The sequence below is a fragment of the Chelonoidis abingdonii genome, chromosome 25 (assembly GCF_003597395.2).
Source record: "Chelonoidis abingdonii isolate Lonesome George chromosome 25, CheloAbing_2.0, whole genome shotgun sequence".
NCBI classification, from domain to species: domain Eukaryota; kingdom Metazoa; phylum Chordata; order Testudines; family Testudinidae; genus Chelonoidis; species Chelonoidis abingdonii.
Genome location: NC_133793.1, coordinates 11,923,561 through 11,944,088, shown reverse-complemented (window position 1 = coordinate 11,944,088; position 20,528 = coordinate 11,923,561). Strand labels below are relative to the sequence as shown.

Sequence of the window (20,528 nt, the reverse complement as noted above, 5' to 3'; positions counted from 1 at the left end):
ATGGTGGTGAAGTCCATAAATGGCTATTAGCCAGGATAGGTAAGGAATGGTGTCCCTAGCCTCTGTTTGTCAGAGGATGGAGATGGATGGCAGGAGAGAGATCACTTGATCATTGCCTATTAGGTTCACTCCCTTTGAAGCACCTAGCATTGGCCACTGTGGGTAGACAGATACTGGGCTAGGTGGACCTTTGGTCTGACCCGGTACAGCCGTTCTTATGTTCTTATGAGACCTCTAATCCCCTCCTCTTGGGATCACGGGGGGACTCGTGCCGGAACAGAGCCCCCCCTGCCTCGCAGATGTTTGCCCATGTCGGAGAACCACTGGGAAAAGGCAGCTCCCCTCTTCCTGCTGCCTGACATGCCGGGGAATCTCCTCAGCCAGGCACAAGGTAGATGAGGGTGGGCATGGCCATGCCTGGCTATGAAGCCTCCAGCGCTGCAGGTGCCCTTCATGCTGATGCCCTAACCCCACCATTGCTGGCGGCAGGGGGCAGTGAAGGTGTTAATGCTTCTGGCTGTCTCTCACCAAGGCTGTATCTACTGTGGTCTGTATCTGCCTCTCGTCTTGTTTGGGCTCTGGACTCGTTGCTGGGGAATGTCCCAATGATGCTCTGTGCCCTGATTACTGTATCCCTGGCAATGACAGGCTGCTTCCCCCCTTCCCCCAACTCAGGCTGTTTGTCACAATCGCTCAGTCCTGTAACCCACTGCGTTTCCAGGAACATAGGAATAGCCAGGCTGGATCAGAGCTGAGGTCTGCCTAGCCCAGGGTCCTGTCTCTGATGGTGGCCGGCACCAGACGCCTCGGAAACAGGTATAAACACCCCACAGCAGGCAGGTATGGGATAATCTGCCCCCTACGTTAGTTCTCATCCTAATCCCTAGTGATTGGAGAGCAGCTTGAGCCCTGAGGTTTAATATCCCTTCCCCAAATTGTGTCTTAACAAAAAATATCCAGAGCGATTCTTATTAGTAATCTGTGTAAATGTCTGTTTCTGTCTCTTTTTCATCAGTTCGTTTTCCTAGTCTTCACTCCCGCCCTCTGCCAACCCCACCGTGCACACGGCCACAGCATTACCAGCCCCAAGCATTGAAGAACAGTGCGGCAGACCCCTCCAGAATCACGAGCTAGGCTTTTAAAATCATAGATATTAAAAACCAAATAAATGGTGGAGGTCTCTTTATTTGCATTCCGGCACCTGGGGGGCATGTGTGTGTGTGTCATAGTTTTAATCTTTTCTCTACACCTATGAGGGCGAGAAACCTGCTTTTTTGGAGAGCACAGAGAGTTTTGCATCATCCCAGGACTCCAGGATCTGGGGGTTTAAGAAGAAACACCAAATGTGTTGCAAGACTCGTGATAAAACCCTAAGAGTTGCCAACACTGACCAAAAGCTGGAGAGAGATGGGAAGGTAAAAGGTGCTGGATAATGTGGCTGATGGGTGAGAATCCAGGAAGGCTGGGAATGGAAGGACGCTGCCACGTTCTGCAAGGCCAAAGTATTAGCCCTAAACGTGCAGTCCCTCAATGAACGCGAAAGCTTCCATAGATTTTAACTTTTGGGGGAAATGAGCTTCTGGAACTGCCTTGTGCTGGGGCGAGTGAAACTAACTAGCCACTGGAGTGAAACTGACCAGGCTAGCTCTAAGCTCCCTGAAATACAAGCAGGCATCAGCGCTGGAAAAGCAGGCCCTGTTTGTTTGGGGGTTTTGCTGCAATCCTTTTTCTGTTTAATAAGGGACGATGCTGTTAATAAGGCCAGCAGGATGGTAACAGATAGCAGTACAGATGCTTTCGCAAACAGTGTCCCGCCTAAGGTGAATCACAGGCAAGTTGGACTTGGTGCTATTTTCCTCTTCCAAAAAGTTTTTACCTTCCCCTCACGGGGTGTGTGTGTGTGTGTGGTTCCCACACGTGAAGGGGGTGTTCAGAGGTGCACGTCTTGATGCTCAGAGATGAACTGTGGGAAGAGCGAAGGGTTCGGTGTCTGGGACCTATGGCTTCCATCTCGGCAGGCGCCTTCATGGGAGACTGGGGAATCGATCAGCACCGGTTCCTAATCGAGGGGTGATTGGGGCTGCAGCAGGATGAGGCTGCTGGGAAGTGAGCTCTGGTGTCTCGTGGTGAGCAGGGGCTCCTGCCTTGGTCTCCTTTCACCCAGGAAGGGCCAGCAGCAGCTTGGCTTCTCCTCTCTTTAAATCTCCTGGGTGGGTCTGAGCCCTGTTCTCGAAGTCACCAAGTGACCTTCCTCAGAGGTGAAACTTGCATGTCATTTTTCATTCCTTCTCTGTCTCTCTCTCTCTCCCACCCCCCTCTTTTTTTCCCCCCTCTCCCTGTCCCATGATGCTCTGCACCGCAGCAGGCTGGTGCCATATAAAAGAGTGGCTGCTTTTGCTGCCCGCGGATGTTCTCACGATGGCAGGAGGGGGGGAAGAGCCTGGCACCGCTCAGATGCGAGATCTCCAGCTCCTGTCAGCCTCCTTCTTGCCTGGTCTTCTGTCGCCTTCTTTCTTCCTGCCCCACCCCCTCTCTTTGCCCCCTTCCCGGTGTTCAGAAGCTCCCGGAGGTGGTGGGCACAAGGCGGGCATCTCGGAGGGGTCCGACGGGCATCGGCCCGCATGGTGGGGGGAGGCCCATGCTCAGAGGTTGGTAAACTGCTGCTTTTCTTTCTCTCTCTCTCTCTTTTTTTTTTTTAAGTAAACTAATTGCTGTGAATTTTTGATTCTTCCTACTTTGTTGGCTCGCGCCCTGGATCTGCAAAGCAGGGGAAACAGCCAGAGAGAGAGGGGCGGGGAAAAGGGGGGGTTGTGGGGACAGACAGACACTAAGAGTTGGGATGGAGGTTGGCAAGGAAGGCGTGAGACACAGGGAGAGAATAAAGCTGGCACAGGCTGGAGGGCTGCCAAGGCTGCTTGGCAGCAATGCCAGGGAAGGCTGGGGTGGCTCGGGGCTGATGGTGCGGTGTGCAGGGAGCGGGGGGGGGATGCAGGGGGAGGAGAGGTTTGAGGGTAGGAGGTGGGGGGAAGTTGGGGGGGCTCAAAGCCTTTGTTTTGGGGGGGGGGGATGATATGAACAAATCTCGTCTTCCCACATATTGTTGGTAGCCATCGATGGCTGTGTGAGATTTTCTTTTTTTTCCCCGCGGAGCCGGGAGTGGTGTTTGGGGAGCACAGCTCGCTCCTGCGCTGATTGAATTGAATCCGGGCCAAGGAAATTATGTAGCCTGCCTGCCCTCCTCAGGAAAGGGGAGAGAGCCGGAGCCAGGGAAGGAATTGTCTGCGAGCTGCCAAGCCGCCCGGCTGCGCTGCCAGCGAAACGCCTCGCAGACCCGAGCCCAACTCTGGACTTTTGTCTCTCTTCCCCTCCCTGGCCCCCAACTCTCTCCAGTCTGTTCACATTTGGCTACTAAACCTTCGGAGTCCTTAGCAGGTAGCCAAGGGCAGCTAGGAAAATCAGGACAAGGCATCCCCACCTCTGCGGCAGCTATGTGCTTTGGAAGCAGAATAAAATGGCTCCAGTCTGGGTATGTGATCGAGGGAGCTGGGGCTCAGGGTGGGGAATGGGGCTTGGACCTCCTTGTAAGGGGCTGGGTTGCGTGAAGTTGGGATCTTCCCTGCATTTGGAGTGTGCTCCCTTGTGCAGTGGGTGGTGATCACACGCCCTGATCTTAAGGTCCCTGGAGTTGCCGGCGTGGCCCTTGCCCTGGGATTGACTGGGCTCCGAGGTCTAGGAGCCTCCCTGGCTGTGTCCTGGCAGCGTCACTGTTGCTGTGGTGGGGGTGGGGGGCACGGCGCGGGAGGCCGTGGCTAGAGCTGGGAAGCGTTATGTCTGCTAAGGTGGGATGAGGACCATGGAGAGTCATCGTTCCACCTGAGTGGACAGCTGGGGGAATGTACAGACACTGGGCTCATCAGCACTGCCTTGTGGGATGGGGAAGGGCAGGAGGAGGCTCCTTGATTAGCAGGGATGGGGTGGAAGAGTCTGATAAGCCCATCTAGGAGCGATCAGCATAGTGGATCTTTCAGGTCGATTGAGAGCTCAGCGTTGGGGCCTGCCGGCCTTCTGGAGGGCCCCCTCCATGCAGAGATGATCCCGTATGGCCCCAGCGAGCCGTTCCTCTCCCAGTGCTGCACCCGTCTGGCCGTTTGGGGTCGCTCTCGGGGGCTGTGGAGTGAGCTGGTGGGCACGGCCCTGGGGGCGGGGGGGGCTATTGGGTTACTCCCTTGGGGTGGGACTGTGTGTCGGTGCTGGCTCTTCACAGACGTGGGGAGCTGATGGGGGGTGGGCTGCAGGGCTCCCTTAGTGATGATTCCCTAGTGGGGAGGGTCCCTAGCCCACCCCACTTGGTTTCCAGGTTCTGGTGGAAGGTCTGTTAGGAGAGTGCGTGAGGCGGATGCAGATGCAGTATAAGCCGGTATCTGGCATTAAGTGAATGCTGGCAGGAGTCTCCCCCTCCACCCCGTGTGGAATTGCTTGCGTAGCTGCTAGGTTGCTTGGAGTGCTGCGTAGGGGTGTGTAAATCTGAGAACGAGGATATCTGGGGAGGAGAAGCCCGGAAGACATTTAAGGCAAAGGTCTTCTCTTCCAACTCTTTACTGGATGGAAGGAAGGAAGGAAGGCCGATCCTGAGGATAACGTGCTGCATCAGAGGGCAGGGATCTCCGGGTTGTGCTCTCTGCTCTGACACCAACTCGCTGTCTGACCAGGGGCAAGTCGCTTAAGCCACTTTCTCTCCGAAAGGGTCTGTTAATTTTGGGTGCCCGTCATGAGACCCCTTGGGCCTGATTTCTGAGCACATGCTGCTTCTGTCAGCTGTAACGGCTGCTCAACACGTGATGAAAAATCAAGCCCAATTATCCTATGGCAGGCACCCAAAACTAATGGAACACCTTTGAAAGTGTTGGTCTTAAACCCTCAGTTTCCCCATCTAATTTGTTCCCACCATGGGCCCATGTAGGACAAACTACATGCTGTGTGAATGCTACATGAGCAACCTGTGTTTTACATATTATGCCTCTGTGAAATCAAACGTGGACTCGCATAGTAAAAGGGGCTCCTGTGGAGGACCAGACACATGTCCTCTCCTGAAATATGGCCCTCCTGTGTCATCCTAACATGCACGCCCTTTCGCTGGAGTAGCAGGATTCCATTCCTCCATCCTCGCCCACCTATAGTTGACGGATTACTGATTGCTTTGCTGTGTATTGAACATCTCTTCACCTGGTAGTTTTCACTATCTGCCCTCTTGTGCACACCAGCTCTCTGTAGGACTTGGGGGTAGAATAGATCTACAGCTGGTATAAAGCTAGGAGCCCCCAGGCTCCAATCTTTCCTTGCGTATTGTGCCAACAGAGTGGCAGATCAGTAAGAGTGGCTATCTGCTTCCTAGACCTTACCCACCACCTAGACAAAGCAGGGATGGTGGGGCAGGGTGGGGAAAGCCCATGTCACTGAGTGGGGAGGTCAAAATGCCTCTTGTGTTGCCCTGCTCTGTCCAGGTGTGGTGTTAAGCCCTGATGGGGTGGGAGAAATGGGTTGCCTTAGAGCAGAAGGTGGAGGCGTATTGGAGCAGGGTCAGGGAGGGGGTAGTAAGCAGAATGGGATGGGGGAGGCAAGGTGCTCTGGATTGGAGTGAGGCCAGGCGCCCTATTCCCAGTGGAGATCCCTTTACTTCATTCCTCGAAAGAGTCCCACTTCAGCTGGTCCCCACACAGCTCTGACCTCAGGTGGGCTGGCAGGGAGCGCACCTGTATCACGCATGCTGCTGCCTGCAGATCTGGCTCCCAGAGGCGCAAGTCTCAGGTGGGAGATGGGCCATGGGTTTGGATGTGGGGGAGGTCTAGGTTGGGATATTAGGAAAAACTGTTTCACTAGGAGGGTGGTGAAGCACTGGAATGGGTTCCCTAGGGAGGTGGTGGAATCTCCTTCCTTAGAGGTTTTTAAGGTCAGGCTTGACAAAGCCCTGGCTGGGATGATTTAGTTGGGGTTGGTCCTGCTTTGAGCAGGGGTTGGACTAGATACCTCCTGAGGTCCCTTCCAACCCTGAGATTCTGTGACTCCCTGTGAGCTACGCTGCCAGAGAAAAAAGAAACTCCTGGGTCTGGGAGAAGGATACTCTGCCTTGTGACCACAGCTCCTCAGTGGCTGATCCTTTGCCTGGGGTAGAGGGGGAGGAGATTCCACTCAGCAAGCCCCGTTGGGCTTTGTTAGCCTCTGCAGACCTGGCTCCTGATCACTAGGACGCAAGTGAAAACACGCTGACAGTGCTCAGTATTTCGTGGCGTCACCGACCCAGGGGCGTCTGTGCTGCGAGAATGGCAGTGTGCTATTCAGAGCTTCCGAGGCCAGAAGGGACCACTGTGATCATCTTATCTGGCCTCCCCATATAATGCAGGCCAGAGAACTATGCCCAGATCATTTCTATGGAATTAGAGCAGCTCCGAAAACCCTCTGTGGAGACGCCCTGCTGGGAGAGGCGGAAGGGCGGGGGGAAAGAGAGCACTGCAGAACTGCCTGTGTGAGGAGCATGGGCCTGGACTAGCATGGTGGTGGGGAGCTGTGATTTGGGCTTGAGGGGCACTGGCAGAGCTGGGGTGACAGGACTGGCAAAGAAGGGGGCTGTGGGTTGGGTTTGAGGGGGATTGCCAGTGCTGGGAAAGTGGGGGAACAGGACTGGAATAACCAGGTGCTGCAGGCTGGGAATAGAGGCAGTGGCAGAACTCAGTGTGTAGGGGCAGGGGGCCAGGACTGGAATAACAGGGTGGGCTGTGGGTCGGGATCGAGGAGCATCACAGAGCTGTGTGTGGGAATCCAGCATGGCATCTGCCCCCACTGGCACCATCTAGTGCCAAGCAGCGCTATCCTCCTCTCCCTTGTACGGGCACAGCCATAAATCATCTGCGCATCCTGCAGTCGGCTCCTGAGAAGTGACCTGCCCTGGCAGCCGGGGGAGAGAAGCCGGTTCTGCCTACCTGGGCAGCTCCATAGACAGACACCCTTCTCCCCACGCCCCTGTTGAACCCCCATCGCTCTCCTGCCTCTGGGAGCAGCCCCGCTCTTAACACTGAAGCAGCAGGCTTGAGGCCGTTATGCATGGTGATCTCCTGCCTGCCAGAAGGAGCTTTTGGCTTATGTGCCATCCTCATGCCATGTAGAGTGCATGAGCTGAGCTGTGTTAATCTGCCAGGGCTGCCTGTGCTCCTCCCCACCCCTCACCCTGGGGGTCCTGGATAGGAGCACTGAGGCTGTGACGCTCAGCTGATCTCTCCTAGGCTGTCTATGAACATGGATTCTCCCATCTGTGTGTGGCGGGGCGGGTGGCGGGGGGCTCTCTGCACGAGTTGTCCTCACTTCTCGAGTGAACACGAGGCCCCGGGAAGATACAAAGGCTTAAAATAGAGACTTGGGGAAGAGACAAAGGAGCTGATCGGAGCCGTGCAGGCTAATCCCCAGCTGGCGGTGGGGGCATTGGATAACCCTATTACAGGTCTGGGATTAGCAGGCAGTTGGGGCTGTGGTGCTGATGTGCTGTGAGGCAGCATCCGAGCAAGCAACCTAACTCGTTTTAAGATCGATGGGGCTTGATCTGTGGATGGGGCGACCTGCCACACCAGGGGATCCTGGTTCTCCGACCCTGGAGAGCCTTTCCAGTCCTGTGGTTCCGACGATCTTCGCCCCCTAATGCCCGTGATCTCAGACCCTTTTGCAGCAGATCATGTTTCTGACGGGGATGCCCGTGTGGCCAGAGCTGTGCTGTAATGAATGGAAAGAGGATTCCTTATGGAAGCTGCTGGACTCAGAGCGAGCCTGTGGTTCCCTCTGGCTCTTGGCTAACACAGCCTATGATAGTCCCACGCAGGATCTCCTGAAGTCCTGGCCAGGGATCCAGCAGTTGTGGGATGGATGGCGGGGTACGCTACACCCTCTCCAAATACACTATTCAGTGGGGCACCTAGATAGAAGGGACTAAAGGCTTGGACCCCTGAGTCCTTGATGAAATTAACTAGTGTTAGGAACCTCCAAAGCGCTGATTCCCCTTCCCATGGTTCCTCCTGTTGTTTAGGCCCTGGGATTCGGGGGTTTAGATGACTCTAAAGGGCTGTTTTTTCTGTGCTCTCTTGCCGTGCCACTGGCCTTATAGGAACGGCTGAGCTATGAAGATGAAATTCACCCCAGTGCAGCAAAGGGCCAGGATGGGGGCGTGCACAGATCTTGAGTCCCACTTACGCCTTCCCCATGGGGCCTGAGGGGTGAGTTTCACGCCGCCGGAGGGGCTGATCATGCGTGCAATGAAGCCCTGGGCTACAGGCAAAGAGAAGCTGCTGCAGGACCCCGTGCTGCGTTTCCTGGGTTTCCATTGTGTACCCGCAGCCCAGTGTGTGTGGTCCAGTCGCTGTAACAAAAGTGGATTCTGTGTTCTCGTGCCAGCTGAGTTGCTGATGCTCAGCCTGTGACCCTGGAGGAGGGAGAGTTCCTTGACCTTGTGAAAACTGGGGAATGGGGTGGGGGAGGGTCCCTTCTTGAAAGCCAGGTGCAAGAAATGAGCTGAGATTTCCTGGCGAGTGGATCTGAATGCAGCCACCCCAGACACGCCCAGCACAAGGGCACCAGAGGCTGAACGAATGGGGTTATTTTAGGCAGTGGGTTCGTCGTGATGGGCCAGGTCCCAAATGTCTCTTTGACCTGTCTGAGCAGGGCTGAGCACGCTCTTTGTGCCTAATGACTAAGACCCCGGTGGGGGGCCAGGGGAGTCCACAAGACCATCTCTGGGAGGAGCTGGAGAACCCTGTGGTGCAGCACAATGAATGGTGCCGACGGGTCTGGGATCCCAGATTGTCTCGGAGTCCCAGATTGACATGACTTTTGGGTCTAGCTGGGGGTGGGGATTCCAGGTGCCCCTCTCAGGCAGGCAGCTAAAGCTTTGGTGGCAAGCTTTCAATACTTTGTGGCTCGGGCACTGGACTAGGACTCAGGAGACCTGGGTTCTATTCCCAGCTCTGCCTTGGCTTCCAGATTGACTTTGAGCAAGTCACTTCACTTCCCTGTGCCTCAGTTTCCCCATCTGTAAAATGTGGACAAAGATACTGACCTCCTTTGGTAAAGTGCTTTGAGATCTTCTGATGGCAGGCACTGTATAAGAACTAGGGATTATGGCTATTAAAGACTTGGCAAAGGGGCTCATCCATATCTCTCTCTCCTCCTGCAGCCAGGCATGCTGTCAGCGGGAACGCGACACTCCCGCCATTCCCAGAGGGAATGCAGATGGCTGTTTTCGGTGTGTGGTTTGTTCCCTCTCCCTTCTCTAACTTGGTAGTGGGGCACCGGTTGGGTGAGAGTGGGGGCTGCCCCCTCCTCCTTCCCTCTAGAACTTGGGCCAGAACAGCAACTGTCCATTGGGACCAGAATCGGCCATGTGGGGGGAGGATGAACCATTGAGGTTGGAGATAGCGGGTGGGAGGGGGAGAGCTATCAGGCCCCCTGGAGTCTATTCTCCAGCGCAAGAGAAGAAGCTGCCCCCTCTGTCCTGGGGATGCTGTTCCACATCCTAGATCTCACGACCGATAAGCAATTGCTGGTGACTGTCCTTTGCTCAGTTTCATTCATCATCTCTGGTCAGTCCCTCCACCCACTGTCAATAGCCCCTTCCTGGTGGGCTCCCCTGTTCACAGTCCTGAAGGCTATTAAGGGCCAAGTGGGTCCCCCACCTTCAGATCCGTGGGAGAATTCGATCTGAACAGAGACTCTGTAGCACCCTGCTGGTCGCACGCAGCGTTTACCCACCTCCTCTGCAAACCCGTAGGTGTCTGCGGAGTTAAAAGCCACATGCTGAACTAGGGCCCAACCCCGGCCCTAATGGCTGGGCGTGGTGTGCTCGTTGAAGTCAATGACCATTGCGCATGGGTGGACTGGAGAGCAGGAAAGGGACCTGCCCCAAAGCAGGTTGTGTCCTGCCAGGGTTGGGCTGAGGATGAACTGACGCTCCCTGGTTTCAGATTAAGTGCTTTGCACTGAATTCACCTTCTCGATCTCCTGTTCTTTCCAGGCATGGGATGTTTTTGGGGAGCCGAGAAGATGTTCTGGAGCTTGCCAGGCATCTTCTCCACCCAGGTGGGCTACGCAGGAGGCTTCACCCCAAACCCCACCTACAAAGAAGTCTGTACAGGTAACACCTCCCTTTTCGTCTACTTGGGGAACTGTAGCTTTGCTTTGCCACAAGAGTTCCTATTGTCCGAACCCTTAATTGCCTGGAGATTCATCGCTTAGAAGGGACCTCTGTGACCATCTAGTCTGGCTTTCTCCATAACACGGGCCGCAGGACTTCCCTGTGCAAACGAGAGCAGATCTTTTAGAAAAACATCCCATCTTGCTTTTAAAAATGGCCGGTGCTGGAGAATCCCCCACGACCCTTGGGAAATTGTTCCAGTGTTTAATGACTCTCACCGTTAAAAATGTTACACCTTATTTCCAGGCTGAATGGGCTCCCTTCAACCTGCAGCCATTGCATCGTGTTAGACCTTCCTCTGGCAGATTGAGAAGCCTATTAGAAAATATTTGTTCCCCAGAAAGGTTCTTATAGATGATCAAATCACCCCTTAAACATTCCTTTGTTACCTAAATAGATTGAGCTCTTTGAGTCTATTGCTATCTGGCAGATTTTTTCTAATCCTGTAATCATTCTGATGGCTCTTCTCTGACCCCTCTCCAATTTACCAACAGCCTTCTTGAATTGTGGGCACCAGAACAGGACACAGGATTCCTGCAGTGGTCACACCAGTGCCAAATACAGATGTAAAATAACCTCTCTACTCTTACTTGAGATTTCCCTGTTTATGCATCCACAGATTCCATTAGCCCTGTGGACCACAGCGTCGGACTGGTAATTCATGTTCAGCTGATTATCTACCCCCTTCCCCATATCTTTTTCAGTGTCGCTGCTTTCCAGGATAGAGTCCCCCATCATGGTCATACGGCCTATGATCTGTTTTCCTAGATAGATGCATCTGCATTTAGACTTATTCAAATGCATATTGTTTGCTTGCGCCCAGCTTACTAAGCCATCCGTATCCGATTAGTGACCTGTCCTCTTCGTTATTTATCACTCCCCAATTTTTGTGTCATCTGCAAACTTTATCAGTGAGGTTTTTATGTTTTCTTCCAGGTCATTGATTAAAAATGTTAAGTAGTGTAGGGCCAAGAATCGATCCCACTAGCAACACACCCACTTCATGATGATTCCCCATTTATGGTTACATTTTGAGATCTATTAGCTAGCCAGTTTTTAATCCATTTAATGTGTGCCATGTTCATTTTATACTATTCGAATTTTTTAATCAAATCATTGTGTGGTACCAAGTCACATGCCTTACAGAGGTCTGAAGTCTATTACGTCAACGCTATTACCTGCATCAACCAAATTTGTAATCCCGTTTAAAAAAATATCAAGTTAGTTTGACAGGACCTATTTTCCATAAACTGACATTGATTGGCATTAATTATATTACCTTTTTTTAAATAATCAAGTCCCATGTGAGCCGCTCCATTATGTGGCCCGGGATCAATGTCTGACTGACCAGCCTCTATAATTTCTGGGTCATCCCATTTAACCTTTTTAAATATTGGCAGCACAGCAGCTTTCTTCCAGTCTTCTGGAACTTCCATAGTATTCCAAGACTTATTGATGATCCTATATATGTCTATACAATGCCATCTGTCTCGGTGCTTGATGCACTGTACAGTAACTGCTTCAGCTACTGCTGAACTGCAGCTGCTTCTGGGGTAGAGCATGGCCACTGTTAACAGCATGCAGCAACGGGATGGCTCAGGAGAGAAAGTGTAAAATACTTTATTCAGTTGAAATTGCAGTGAGAATTTAGAGAGTTAGAATGGAATTCACCAGTTCAGTTTGGTTGGAACATAATGGTTTATACCCTGTCGTAGGATTTTTAATAATCAGTGCGTGAATGGAAGCTGCATGTTGGGATTTCTGTTTTATGTCTCCTCCAGAAGACGGCAGCACAGTGCCACCTAGTGTGAGGGCATAGACTCGGAAGGAGAATGCCATCTAGTGAATTGCCAGCACTGCTTCCGGCAGCACCTGGCTTTTCCTTGGAGATCTGCCAGCTGTGTTCGGATCGGCTCCAAGCCGGCTGAGCATATGAGAACTGATGGGCGAGGAGGTAGGCTCCAGAGTGGTAGAACTACAAGTATGACATTTTAAGTGGTGACGCCAGGCTGTCAGAGATGGCGTGTAGGTGGCAGGAGAAGCAGCCATCCCTTCTGGGCTCCGCGTGCGAGAGTCTCCTCTGAGCCGGTGGAATACTGTCTTGCAGACCTTCCAAACGCCCATTTCCCCAAGCGTGACTTCGGTCTGTGGCTTTTCGCTCCCTTCCCCAGCAACTTATCCAACCCTAATGCGAAATGCAGCCTCTCAGGGCCCAGCTCTCTCATCGCTTTGGGACAGTGCTGACCTTCATCTGCTGTGCAGAGGGGTGATAGCTTTGCTCGCCCTTAGTGTCCTGTTTTTTTAAGAGGTGGAGGGATACCTCTTGCGAGAGATGTATCCTTTTAGGAAGCTATCAACGTTTGGCAGGGGCAGCCGGACGAGGACAACGGCCTCCTCTTCTAACACAGCCCTCTGGAAACAGGACCTGGGATGCGTTAAAGCAGTAAATGAACACGAAGCCAGGTTGGGCCCGATGCCCAGCTAAGCCAGCCATGCAGACCTTGGGTGGGATGTTCAAGATGGTCTGATGGAGTGACCTGAATAGAAAGGCCTGGGACACAGGAGGTACTTTGGGTCTGGAGCTGTTGGGGCTTGCTTCAGAGTTTGGGGGTTAGGTCAGAGGATGCTTCCCATTGAGGCCTGAGCTGGGTTGTCTTGGGGTGAGGCGGCCACTCGAGCACCCCCAGCTTGTGTTAATAAGGGCTTGATTGTCTGCTATGTACATCGGCCAAACTGGACAGTCTCTACGGAAAAGGATAAATGGACACAAATCAGATATTAAGAATGGCAATATAAAAAAACCTGTAGGAGAGCACTTCAACCTCCCTGGCCACACTATAGCAGACCTTAAGGTGGCAATCCTGCAGCAAAAAAACTTCAGGACCAGACTTCAAAGAGAAACTGCTGAGCTTCAGTTCATCTGCAAATTTGACACCATCAGCTCTGGACTAAACAAAGACTGTGAATGGCTTGCCAACTACAGAACCAGTTTCTCCTCCCTTGGTTTTCACACCTCAACTGCTAGAACAGGGCCTCATCCTCCCTGATTGAACTAACCTTGTTATCTCTAGCTTGCTTGCTAGCATATATATACCTGCCCCTGGAAATTTCCACTACATTCATCTGACGAAGTGGGTATTCACCCACGAAAGCTCATGATCCAAAACGTCTGTTAGTCTATAAGGTGCCACAGGATTCTCTGCTGCTTTTACAGATTCAGACTAACACGGCTACCCCTCTGATACTGATTGAGTGTGTCAGCTGAGGGCTAATGTGAACCCCTCTAACCACGGAGCCAGGCTCTCCCCGGGCCCAGTCCACACTGGGCTGAGCCATAGGAGTGGGTCCGGATATGATGTTTCCTAGATCCCCACGGTGATCAGATCCAAGGCCTGGCTCGAAGGAGCAGCACAACAGACATCCCCACTCCCAGGCTGAATCCCATGATGCCTGCCAGATTCTGAACCATGGGCCCCCTTCCCTGACAGCACCTCATCAGTCAGCGGTTACGGGCTGGACTGTGTGATTGAGAAGCTGAGTGTAAGACCTACATCGCAGGCTCGGGGCTGCTCCCCTTGGGATTAGCATGGCCTGTTGGTGACTGTGCACCCCCAATGTTTGTGAGTTGGCTTGGGGAAATGCCGTGGCTATCTTGTTCTGAGGTCCAAAGATCATCCTGGAAGCAGGTTGCCAACACAGGCCTTTTGAATGAGGCTGACTGGATGAAATCTAAACTCCTTTTACAGCGTAGGAGGGAGGGAGGAGGTGTGTTGTTTTTTTTCTGGTGGTCTCCTTTGCAAAATGACTGGAATCTGACCATTCAATCAGTGACTTCTCTCCCTTCCCCTGAGCATCACCTACTCAGCAGCAGGGCTAGGAAGTTAGCGAAACCCAGGTGCTACTCCTGGCTCTGCCATCACTCTCCTGTGACCTTTCTCCAAGCCTCAGTTTCCCGATCTGTAAAGTGGGAATGATACTGACCCAGTCTCTGATTTGCTTATGGCTTTCCTCAGCCACGGGTTACCTATCCCCATGTTATCCAGAACCTTCACTAGACTCTAGAGCCACAGTCCAGAGCAGCTGTTAGCATGAAATTGAGGGGGATTTTGTTAATGAACAGCAAGAGGTGCTGCAGTGCAGTGTGCTAATAGATTTATTAGGAAGGCTAATCCCCCCCACCCACTTCCCCTTCTCTCTCCAGCCCCGCCCCCACAAACTCATCAGAAATCCAAACAGACGGTTTCATGTCTTATCTGCAAAAGCATTCTGCACACTGGTGCGGAGGATTACCTGTCTACAAGAAATATTATCCGCGTCTGTTGTCTCAGTTCTGGGTATTAACATAATGCAGTAGGGGAGAGAGTGTCTTATCCTCCTGCATGTAAGGAGCGACTGAAACGACCGCACAAAGCGGAGGCGGTGTCCCCCGGTGCATGTGACTCTGCAGGGGCACTGGCGAGAGTTTGGCGGGGCTGGGCAGGTCAGGTGAGCTGGTGTGAGGGCGTGGGTGGGTGAATGTAGTGCCTGCTGCTGCTGCCAATCCAGCCCAGGTTGGTGACAGTCAGCAAATCGGTCTTGCCCACATGCTCAGGGTTTAACTGATCGCCATATTTGGGGTTGGGAAGGAATTTTCCACCAGGGCAGATTGGCAGAGGCCCTGGAGGTTTTTCGCCTTCCTCTGCAACGTGGGGCAGGGGTCACTTGCTGGAGGATTCTCTGCAGCTTGAGTTCTTCAAACCACAATTTGGGGACTTCAGTAACTCAGACATAGGTTAGGGGTTTGTTATAGAAGTGGATGGGTGAGATTCTGTGGCCTGCATTGTGCAGGAGGTCAGACTAGATGATCATAATGGTCCCTTCTGACCTTAAAATCTGAGTCTAAATCTTTGTTGCCCAGTGCACTTTGGTAGCACATGTGAAATGAGTTTGCTGGGTCTCAGTCCAGTTCCTAGCGGAGTGAATGCAGAGATCGCAAAACCCACTACTGCAAAGGGTGCCATTGGCTCCTTGAACACCTTGTTGGCAGGTTGAAGGTTCGATAGGTCGAGTGATCCAGGGCAGGCTGGTTTGGTGGCGGTGCTGGGGTTTGGGGGACAGTGGGGTGGGGTGCTGCAAGGGACCTGTCCCTGCTCTGCCTGCTTTGTGGGGGAGAGAACCTCTGTCTGCAAGGCTGTCAGTCCAGCACCTTTCCCCAGCCCCGCAACTCACCCGCTTGTTAATTTCAGCCGAGGGAATATTGCCTTGGGGAAAAGTCCCCCATGGAAATGAATAGAACATTAGAATTCTACAGGATGGATTAAAAAAAGAAACAGCCTGTGGGAAAGATCTCATCTTCCATCTGTCGGTTTTAGAGTAATTTCTGCAGCATCCAAATGACTTCAACCCTGTTAAATCTGTTAGGACTTTCCCCATAAGGGTTTATGTAAGTCAGTGTCTCAGATCTTGTAAAATCTGGGCTGGGGGGGTTTATGCTCTGCTATCTCTACCCTAGCCCCTGTCTGTAATGAGCTGGCCATGAGGAAATGGACTGTAGTTACCAGGCGCCTTCCAAGCTCAGGCTTCGTCTGTGCTGGTAGCCGCAGCTGGGAAAGCGGAAGACAGATCCCTAGTTTGTTCCCATTCTCTAGCACTTTCTAGCCAAAGATCTCCATGCCTCCCAGCTGCTAAAGGCAGCTTGTGCAGAGCCCTGGCTAGATGCAATGTTTACCTGCTAACTGCGCTCCTGGATAGTGGGACTCCCTCGCTCAGCCCACCTAGCCCGAGGGCCCTTTGTGCTGTCCCAGTCGGCAGAGAGAGCTGACGCTCCTGCAGGCAGATCATGACCCTCTCCGGTAGGCGGTGGAGTGATGCGTAGCGCTCCTGCCCATGGGGCATTTGTCGTACATTAACCACCGCGCTTGGCATTGCGCTATATCCCCACGTTTCTGCCCCTCTGCGGCAGCACGGCCCTGTGACCTGGTAAGAGCAGCAGGAGGTTCACTGGGACTTGCCTTTGAGACAACCACTAGAGTCGTTCGGGGTCATACTGATGCTCTCGTTAGCCGCAGCTGTGTGACTCGATTGCCCCTCCGCCCCCGCGCCCTGGCAGCACCATCCTTGGTGCAGGGAGTGGAATCTGAACGTTGCCAAAGAATGGGAACGTGGCTGGCTCTGCGGCTGGCCTGGAGGAGCAGAGCAGTGCACCAGAATGTCTCTCCTGCCCAGCTAGTGGGATGCTGGGCCCTGGTCCAGGGAAAGATGAGGGAAGATTACTCTGGGGCGGGGGGGAGTGGGCAGGAGTCCAGCCCACAGGGTCATCAGATAGCTGAGGAGGGTGGGTCAGGATGGTCGGCTTGGGTGGAGATGTCTCTGCCCTGCCCCTGTAGGGAGAGCTAATAGCTGATCCCAGAGGCAGAAGTGGTGATCTGGAGATTTCCTGAGGAAGGTACAGTCAGATGCAAAGCTCAGAATGATCTTTCTGGAGCAGAACAGCCTTTCTGGAGGGGAGGGAAGTATTGATGTTCTCTTTCCCCACCTCCCGCCCCCACCCCCAACATCTCCCTGGCTTTGCAACGCTTGGAAACCTCTGCTGCTCCGTGGCCTGTGGTGGGTCCCTAGTTCACGCGTATGGCTCTGCTGTGCATCTCTCTCTGGAGATGCTTTTCCTCTTGCCAGCTGGTTGGCTGAGGTTATCAGCCGGCGCTGGCCTCCCTATTTACATCTCTGTGCTGGGCAAAAGTGGCATCTCAACACAGCCTGATTCCCGAGCTTCCCCCTTCCTTCCAGTGCTGCTTGAGCTAGGTCGGGGGCCCGACCTTGTGAAGTGGGGCCAGGTGAAATGTATCTGCCAGGCAGTCTAGGGGCTGCATTGCTTTTAAAAGCCGTTTGCAGAGGTGGGGCCATTGCCTGGCTTCTGCAACTGGCACTAAGGATATGGCTGTGGCTCACTGGGCTTTAGGAGTTTGGTGGAGTGCTAGCATCCCTGGACAGTGCACCGTGGACTGGGCAAGTCATGCAGCTGGGAGGTACGGCACAAAACGCCGTAGTGAAGTGCAAGGCACCTTCAAGTCAGGAGGCCTAGCTTCTGCTTCTGACTCTGCCACCGATTGGCTGAGTCACTTTAGCGAAGTCACGCCACCTTTCTGTGCCTCGGATTCCCCATTTGCAGTGCGGGAGTACGAGTCGGTCAGCTGCATGATGCCTACTCAGATCCCAGGATGCAAAGAGCGATAAATGGTGGACTCTTCCAGCTGCTGGGTGGTGAGGGAAAGCGAGCACAGTGGGAATGGGGAGATCCTGTTAACAGACAACTTGAGAGACGGCTGAGCGCTCCTTGTGACTTTAACTGCCAATGCTGACGTCAGCCTGGCCGTGTCGGAAACACGGGAAAAGGCCAACGCATGCTGCTGCCTTGGGCTGGGTTTTCCCCCTCTGGTGTAGCAACACGGGGGAGCTGTTGCCTGGGGAGCAGAGCTATCAGCTTCAACTGCCTCAGTAATTGTCGGTAGATTGCAGAACTGGTTGATGGCAGCCGTTAATGCTGTCCAGCATAACCATAGCTGGGGCTATGCAGGGGCCCAAAGTTCCATTTCACAGAGATTTTGAGACTTTGGCTTAGTTCTGAATCGGAGCAAAAATTAGAAAACTTGAAGAAAAAAATTGTTTGGACAAAATCAAAGCATTTTGTTTCCATTTTATGGGGCTTAGTTTTGTATTGTGTATATTATACAACAAAATATGTGACCTTTTGGTTTATATTGTACTAGCCCCATTGTGCAAGGAGCTGTACAGACAGTTCCTGAAGCGCTTACAATCTGACTAGGCAAGACAGACAAAGGGCAGAAGGGGAATCAGTGGCACACACACAGGTGATTTGCCAGTGGTCACACAGTGGGTCAGTGGTGGAGAACCCAGGGCTTCTGAGTCCCAGTTCAGTGCCCCACCCTGTAGCCCAGTGGTTCTCAGCTGGGGATGTGTGGCCCCTTGGAGGTCCTGTGCAGGTTTCAGGGGGTCACCAAAATAAATCAGAGAGCAGGGCTAGCATTAGACTCGCTGGGCCCCAGGGCAGAAAGCTGAAGCCCGAGCCCTGCCACCCGGGGGCTGAAGCCAAAGCCTGAGAATTGTGGGGTCCCCTGTGGCATGGGGTTTTGAGCAACTGCCTTGCTTGCCGGGCCTTGGCTTTTATATGCAGAAAACCAGCTGTTGTGGCCCAGGCGGCCGTGGAGTTTTTCTAGCATGTTGGGGAGGCCTCAGAAAGACACAGCTTGAGAACCCCTGCTGGAGCCCCACGCTGCCTGCCCTTTAGATCTGGACCCTATGAACTGATCTAAAGCAGACTCTGTCTTATGGAACCTGTGACACGCACTGGAGAATGCTGCCTCCATGCCATCTGGGGCAGACTCGCTAGCCACAACAGAAGCGAAAAAGTGAAGTCCCTTTTCTGGGCGCAGCAGATGGTCGGTCTCTCTGCTGCAAGACAGTGGGGTTTGCACAGCCAGGGCTGTGCCCAGCGGTGGCGGGCTTGCACCGGATAATAGGTTATGGCCGCCAGCCGGAGCTCTGTCTCTGGCTGCTGCTTCTTCACCCTGCCCTGCAGCAGCTCCCAAAAAGTGGGGGACGTCCGGGAAAGCTGCAATCTGCTGCTACCGCTGCTGTGCATGCAGACCCCATTCTGGGCAAGCACTTGGACCTGGGCTGTTTGTGTAGCAGTTATCGCCTCCCTGGGCTCCCCACGCACCCCTTCCTTCCCCTATTTCTATGCTGGCCCCCACCTCCCTTGAGGTTGCTGATGCTAAAGAGACCAGTGTCATCTCCCAGCCCCTCAGGGAGCAGGAAGCATCTGTAGCTTTAACTATCACCTCCTTGACTACTGAATGTCCCAAGCACAGTCCACACCAAGGAGAGGGTGTAATCTAAGGGCTGGAGAGAAGAGACCAAGATTCAGGCCTCTTGGCAGTTCTGGGAAGGGAGCATGGCCCAGTGGTTAGAGGACAGGAAGCTAGCTTCTGTTCCTGTCTCGGGGACAAGGGGGGTGCTCTTTCTGGTAGAGCAGGGGGATTGGGAGTCAGGACTCCTGGGTTCCCATCACTGCTCAGGAAGACAGTGTGGTTTAGTGGTTAGAGGAGGAGACTGGGTGTTGGGACACTGTGATCTGCGACGATTCTGGCTCCGCCACTGACTTGGGATGTGACTTTGGGCAAGTCACTCCCCTGCTCAGTGCCTCAGTTTCTCTGTCTGTGAAATGGGACAGATGCCTACCTGCCTCGGGTGCTGGAAGGTAGGCCCCATGCCTGTGATGAAAGGCGCTATAGAAGGGCGAAATGGAATCGCTGGATAGCTGCTGTGATCTAGCCGGTGATGCCATTAATTGGGGGGGCGGGGGAAGGGTTTCTCTCGCGCGCTGTGGTCTGCAGACTTGAGGGTGTGTCCCCTCCCCCACACCGTATGGCCAGCCTAACATCTCTGGCCCTGCGCTCCCCTCCATTTGGCCCTGTCTTGTGATTGCTGGGCGGCAGGGCCTGACAGTCCAGCGAGGTTCAGTCTCCCACCCACGCAGCTCCCTCTGGCCCCCCTGCCATTCCAGGCCTGGCCCCCACCCCGTCAGCCACCTTCTGCTCCAGCGTTAGCCCCCTTCTGAGCAGTGAGCATGCACGACGCCACGGCATGGGATGAGCACTCAGCCTCGAGTCGCCGGACTTGTTACCTGAGCCCGAATTGGCGCGGGGTGTGACAGGCACACCTTACCGCCGCCGAGCAGCATCCCCTCTTGAGCAAGGGGCACTCTCTAGTGTGCGTTGTACGGGAGCTCCAACTAGCTGATGCCAGTGGTCCCCTGTTGGCCATGGAACCTATGAATCGTGGTTAAAATTGCTTTAAAACCCAAAGCTTGGGGGCCACAGAACAGGCCGTTGCTCAGCATCCCGGGCTACTTTATCACGGGCGAGCGTCCTGCTGCTGACGGATTCCTGTGGCAGGGGGCAGAGCCGCTGCTGAGCAGAGGGGGCTGTTTAACCTCTCTCCTCTCCCCCCAGGTCTGACCGGACACGCGGAAGTGGTCAGGGTTGTGTACGACCCCCAGAAGACCAGCTACGAGGCCCTCCTCAAAGCCTTCTGGGAGAACCATGACCCCACCCAAGGTAAGGGTAGGGGACTCTGTGTCCATAGGGTCAGTGAGTGGTGCCAGAGGCAGCCGCTGTAACTACCTGTGTAGACTCAGGTTTTTGGCTGCAGCTCCCTGCCACCCCTGCCCACATTATCAGCAGAGATGGAACCTGAGCCATCTTCATCCCCCATACCACCGACCTGGATCTCTGCACTGGTCTTG

The 20,528-nt window shown here is 53.7% G+C and overlaps 2 protein-coding genes across 5 annotated transcripts in view; both read left to right on the top strand.

Moving 5' to 3' along the window:
• Window positions 1-20,528, top strand: part of YTHDF2 (YTH N6-methyladenosine RNA binding protein F2) — a 276,572-nt gene that overhangs the window by 103,577 nt on the left and 152,467 nt on the right. The gene's annotated exons all lie outside the window — the stretch shown is intronic.
• The window catches only part of LOC116838004 (peptide methionine sulfoxide reductase MsrA-like), a 51,041-nt gene that overhangs the window by 15,788 nt on the left and 14,725 nt on the right, over window positions 1-20,528 (top strand). For 2 of the 4 annotated variants that reach the window (XM_032802963.2, XM_032802964.2), the window contains exons 1-4: window positions 2,395-2,648; window positions 9,209-9,277; window positions 10,046-10,165; window positions 20,236-20,340. In XM_032802963.2, coding sequence (XP_032658854.1) covers window positions 2,408-2,648; window positions 9,209-9,277; window positions 10,046-10,165; window positions 20,236-20,340 — 535 coding nt within the window. In that variant the 5' untranslated portion in view covers window positions 2,395-2,407. Of the gene's footprint in view, window positions 1-2,394; window positions 2,649-3,173; window positions 3,527-9,208; window positions 9,278-10,045; window positions 10,166-20,235; window positions 20,341-20,528 lie in introns of those variants that run through there. The other 2 variants (XM_032802968.2, XM_032802965.2) reach the window with 2 other exon arrangements.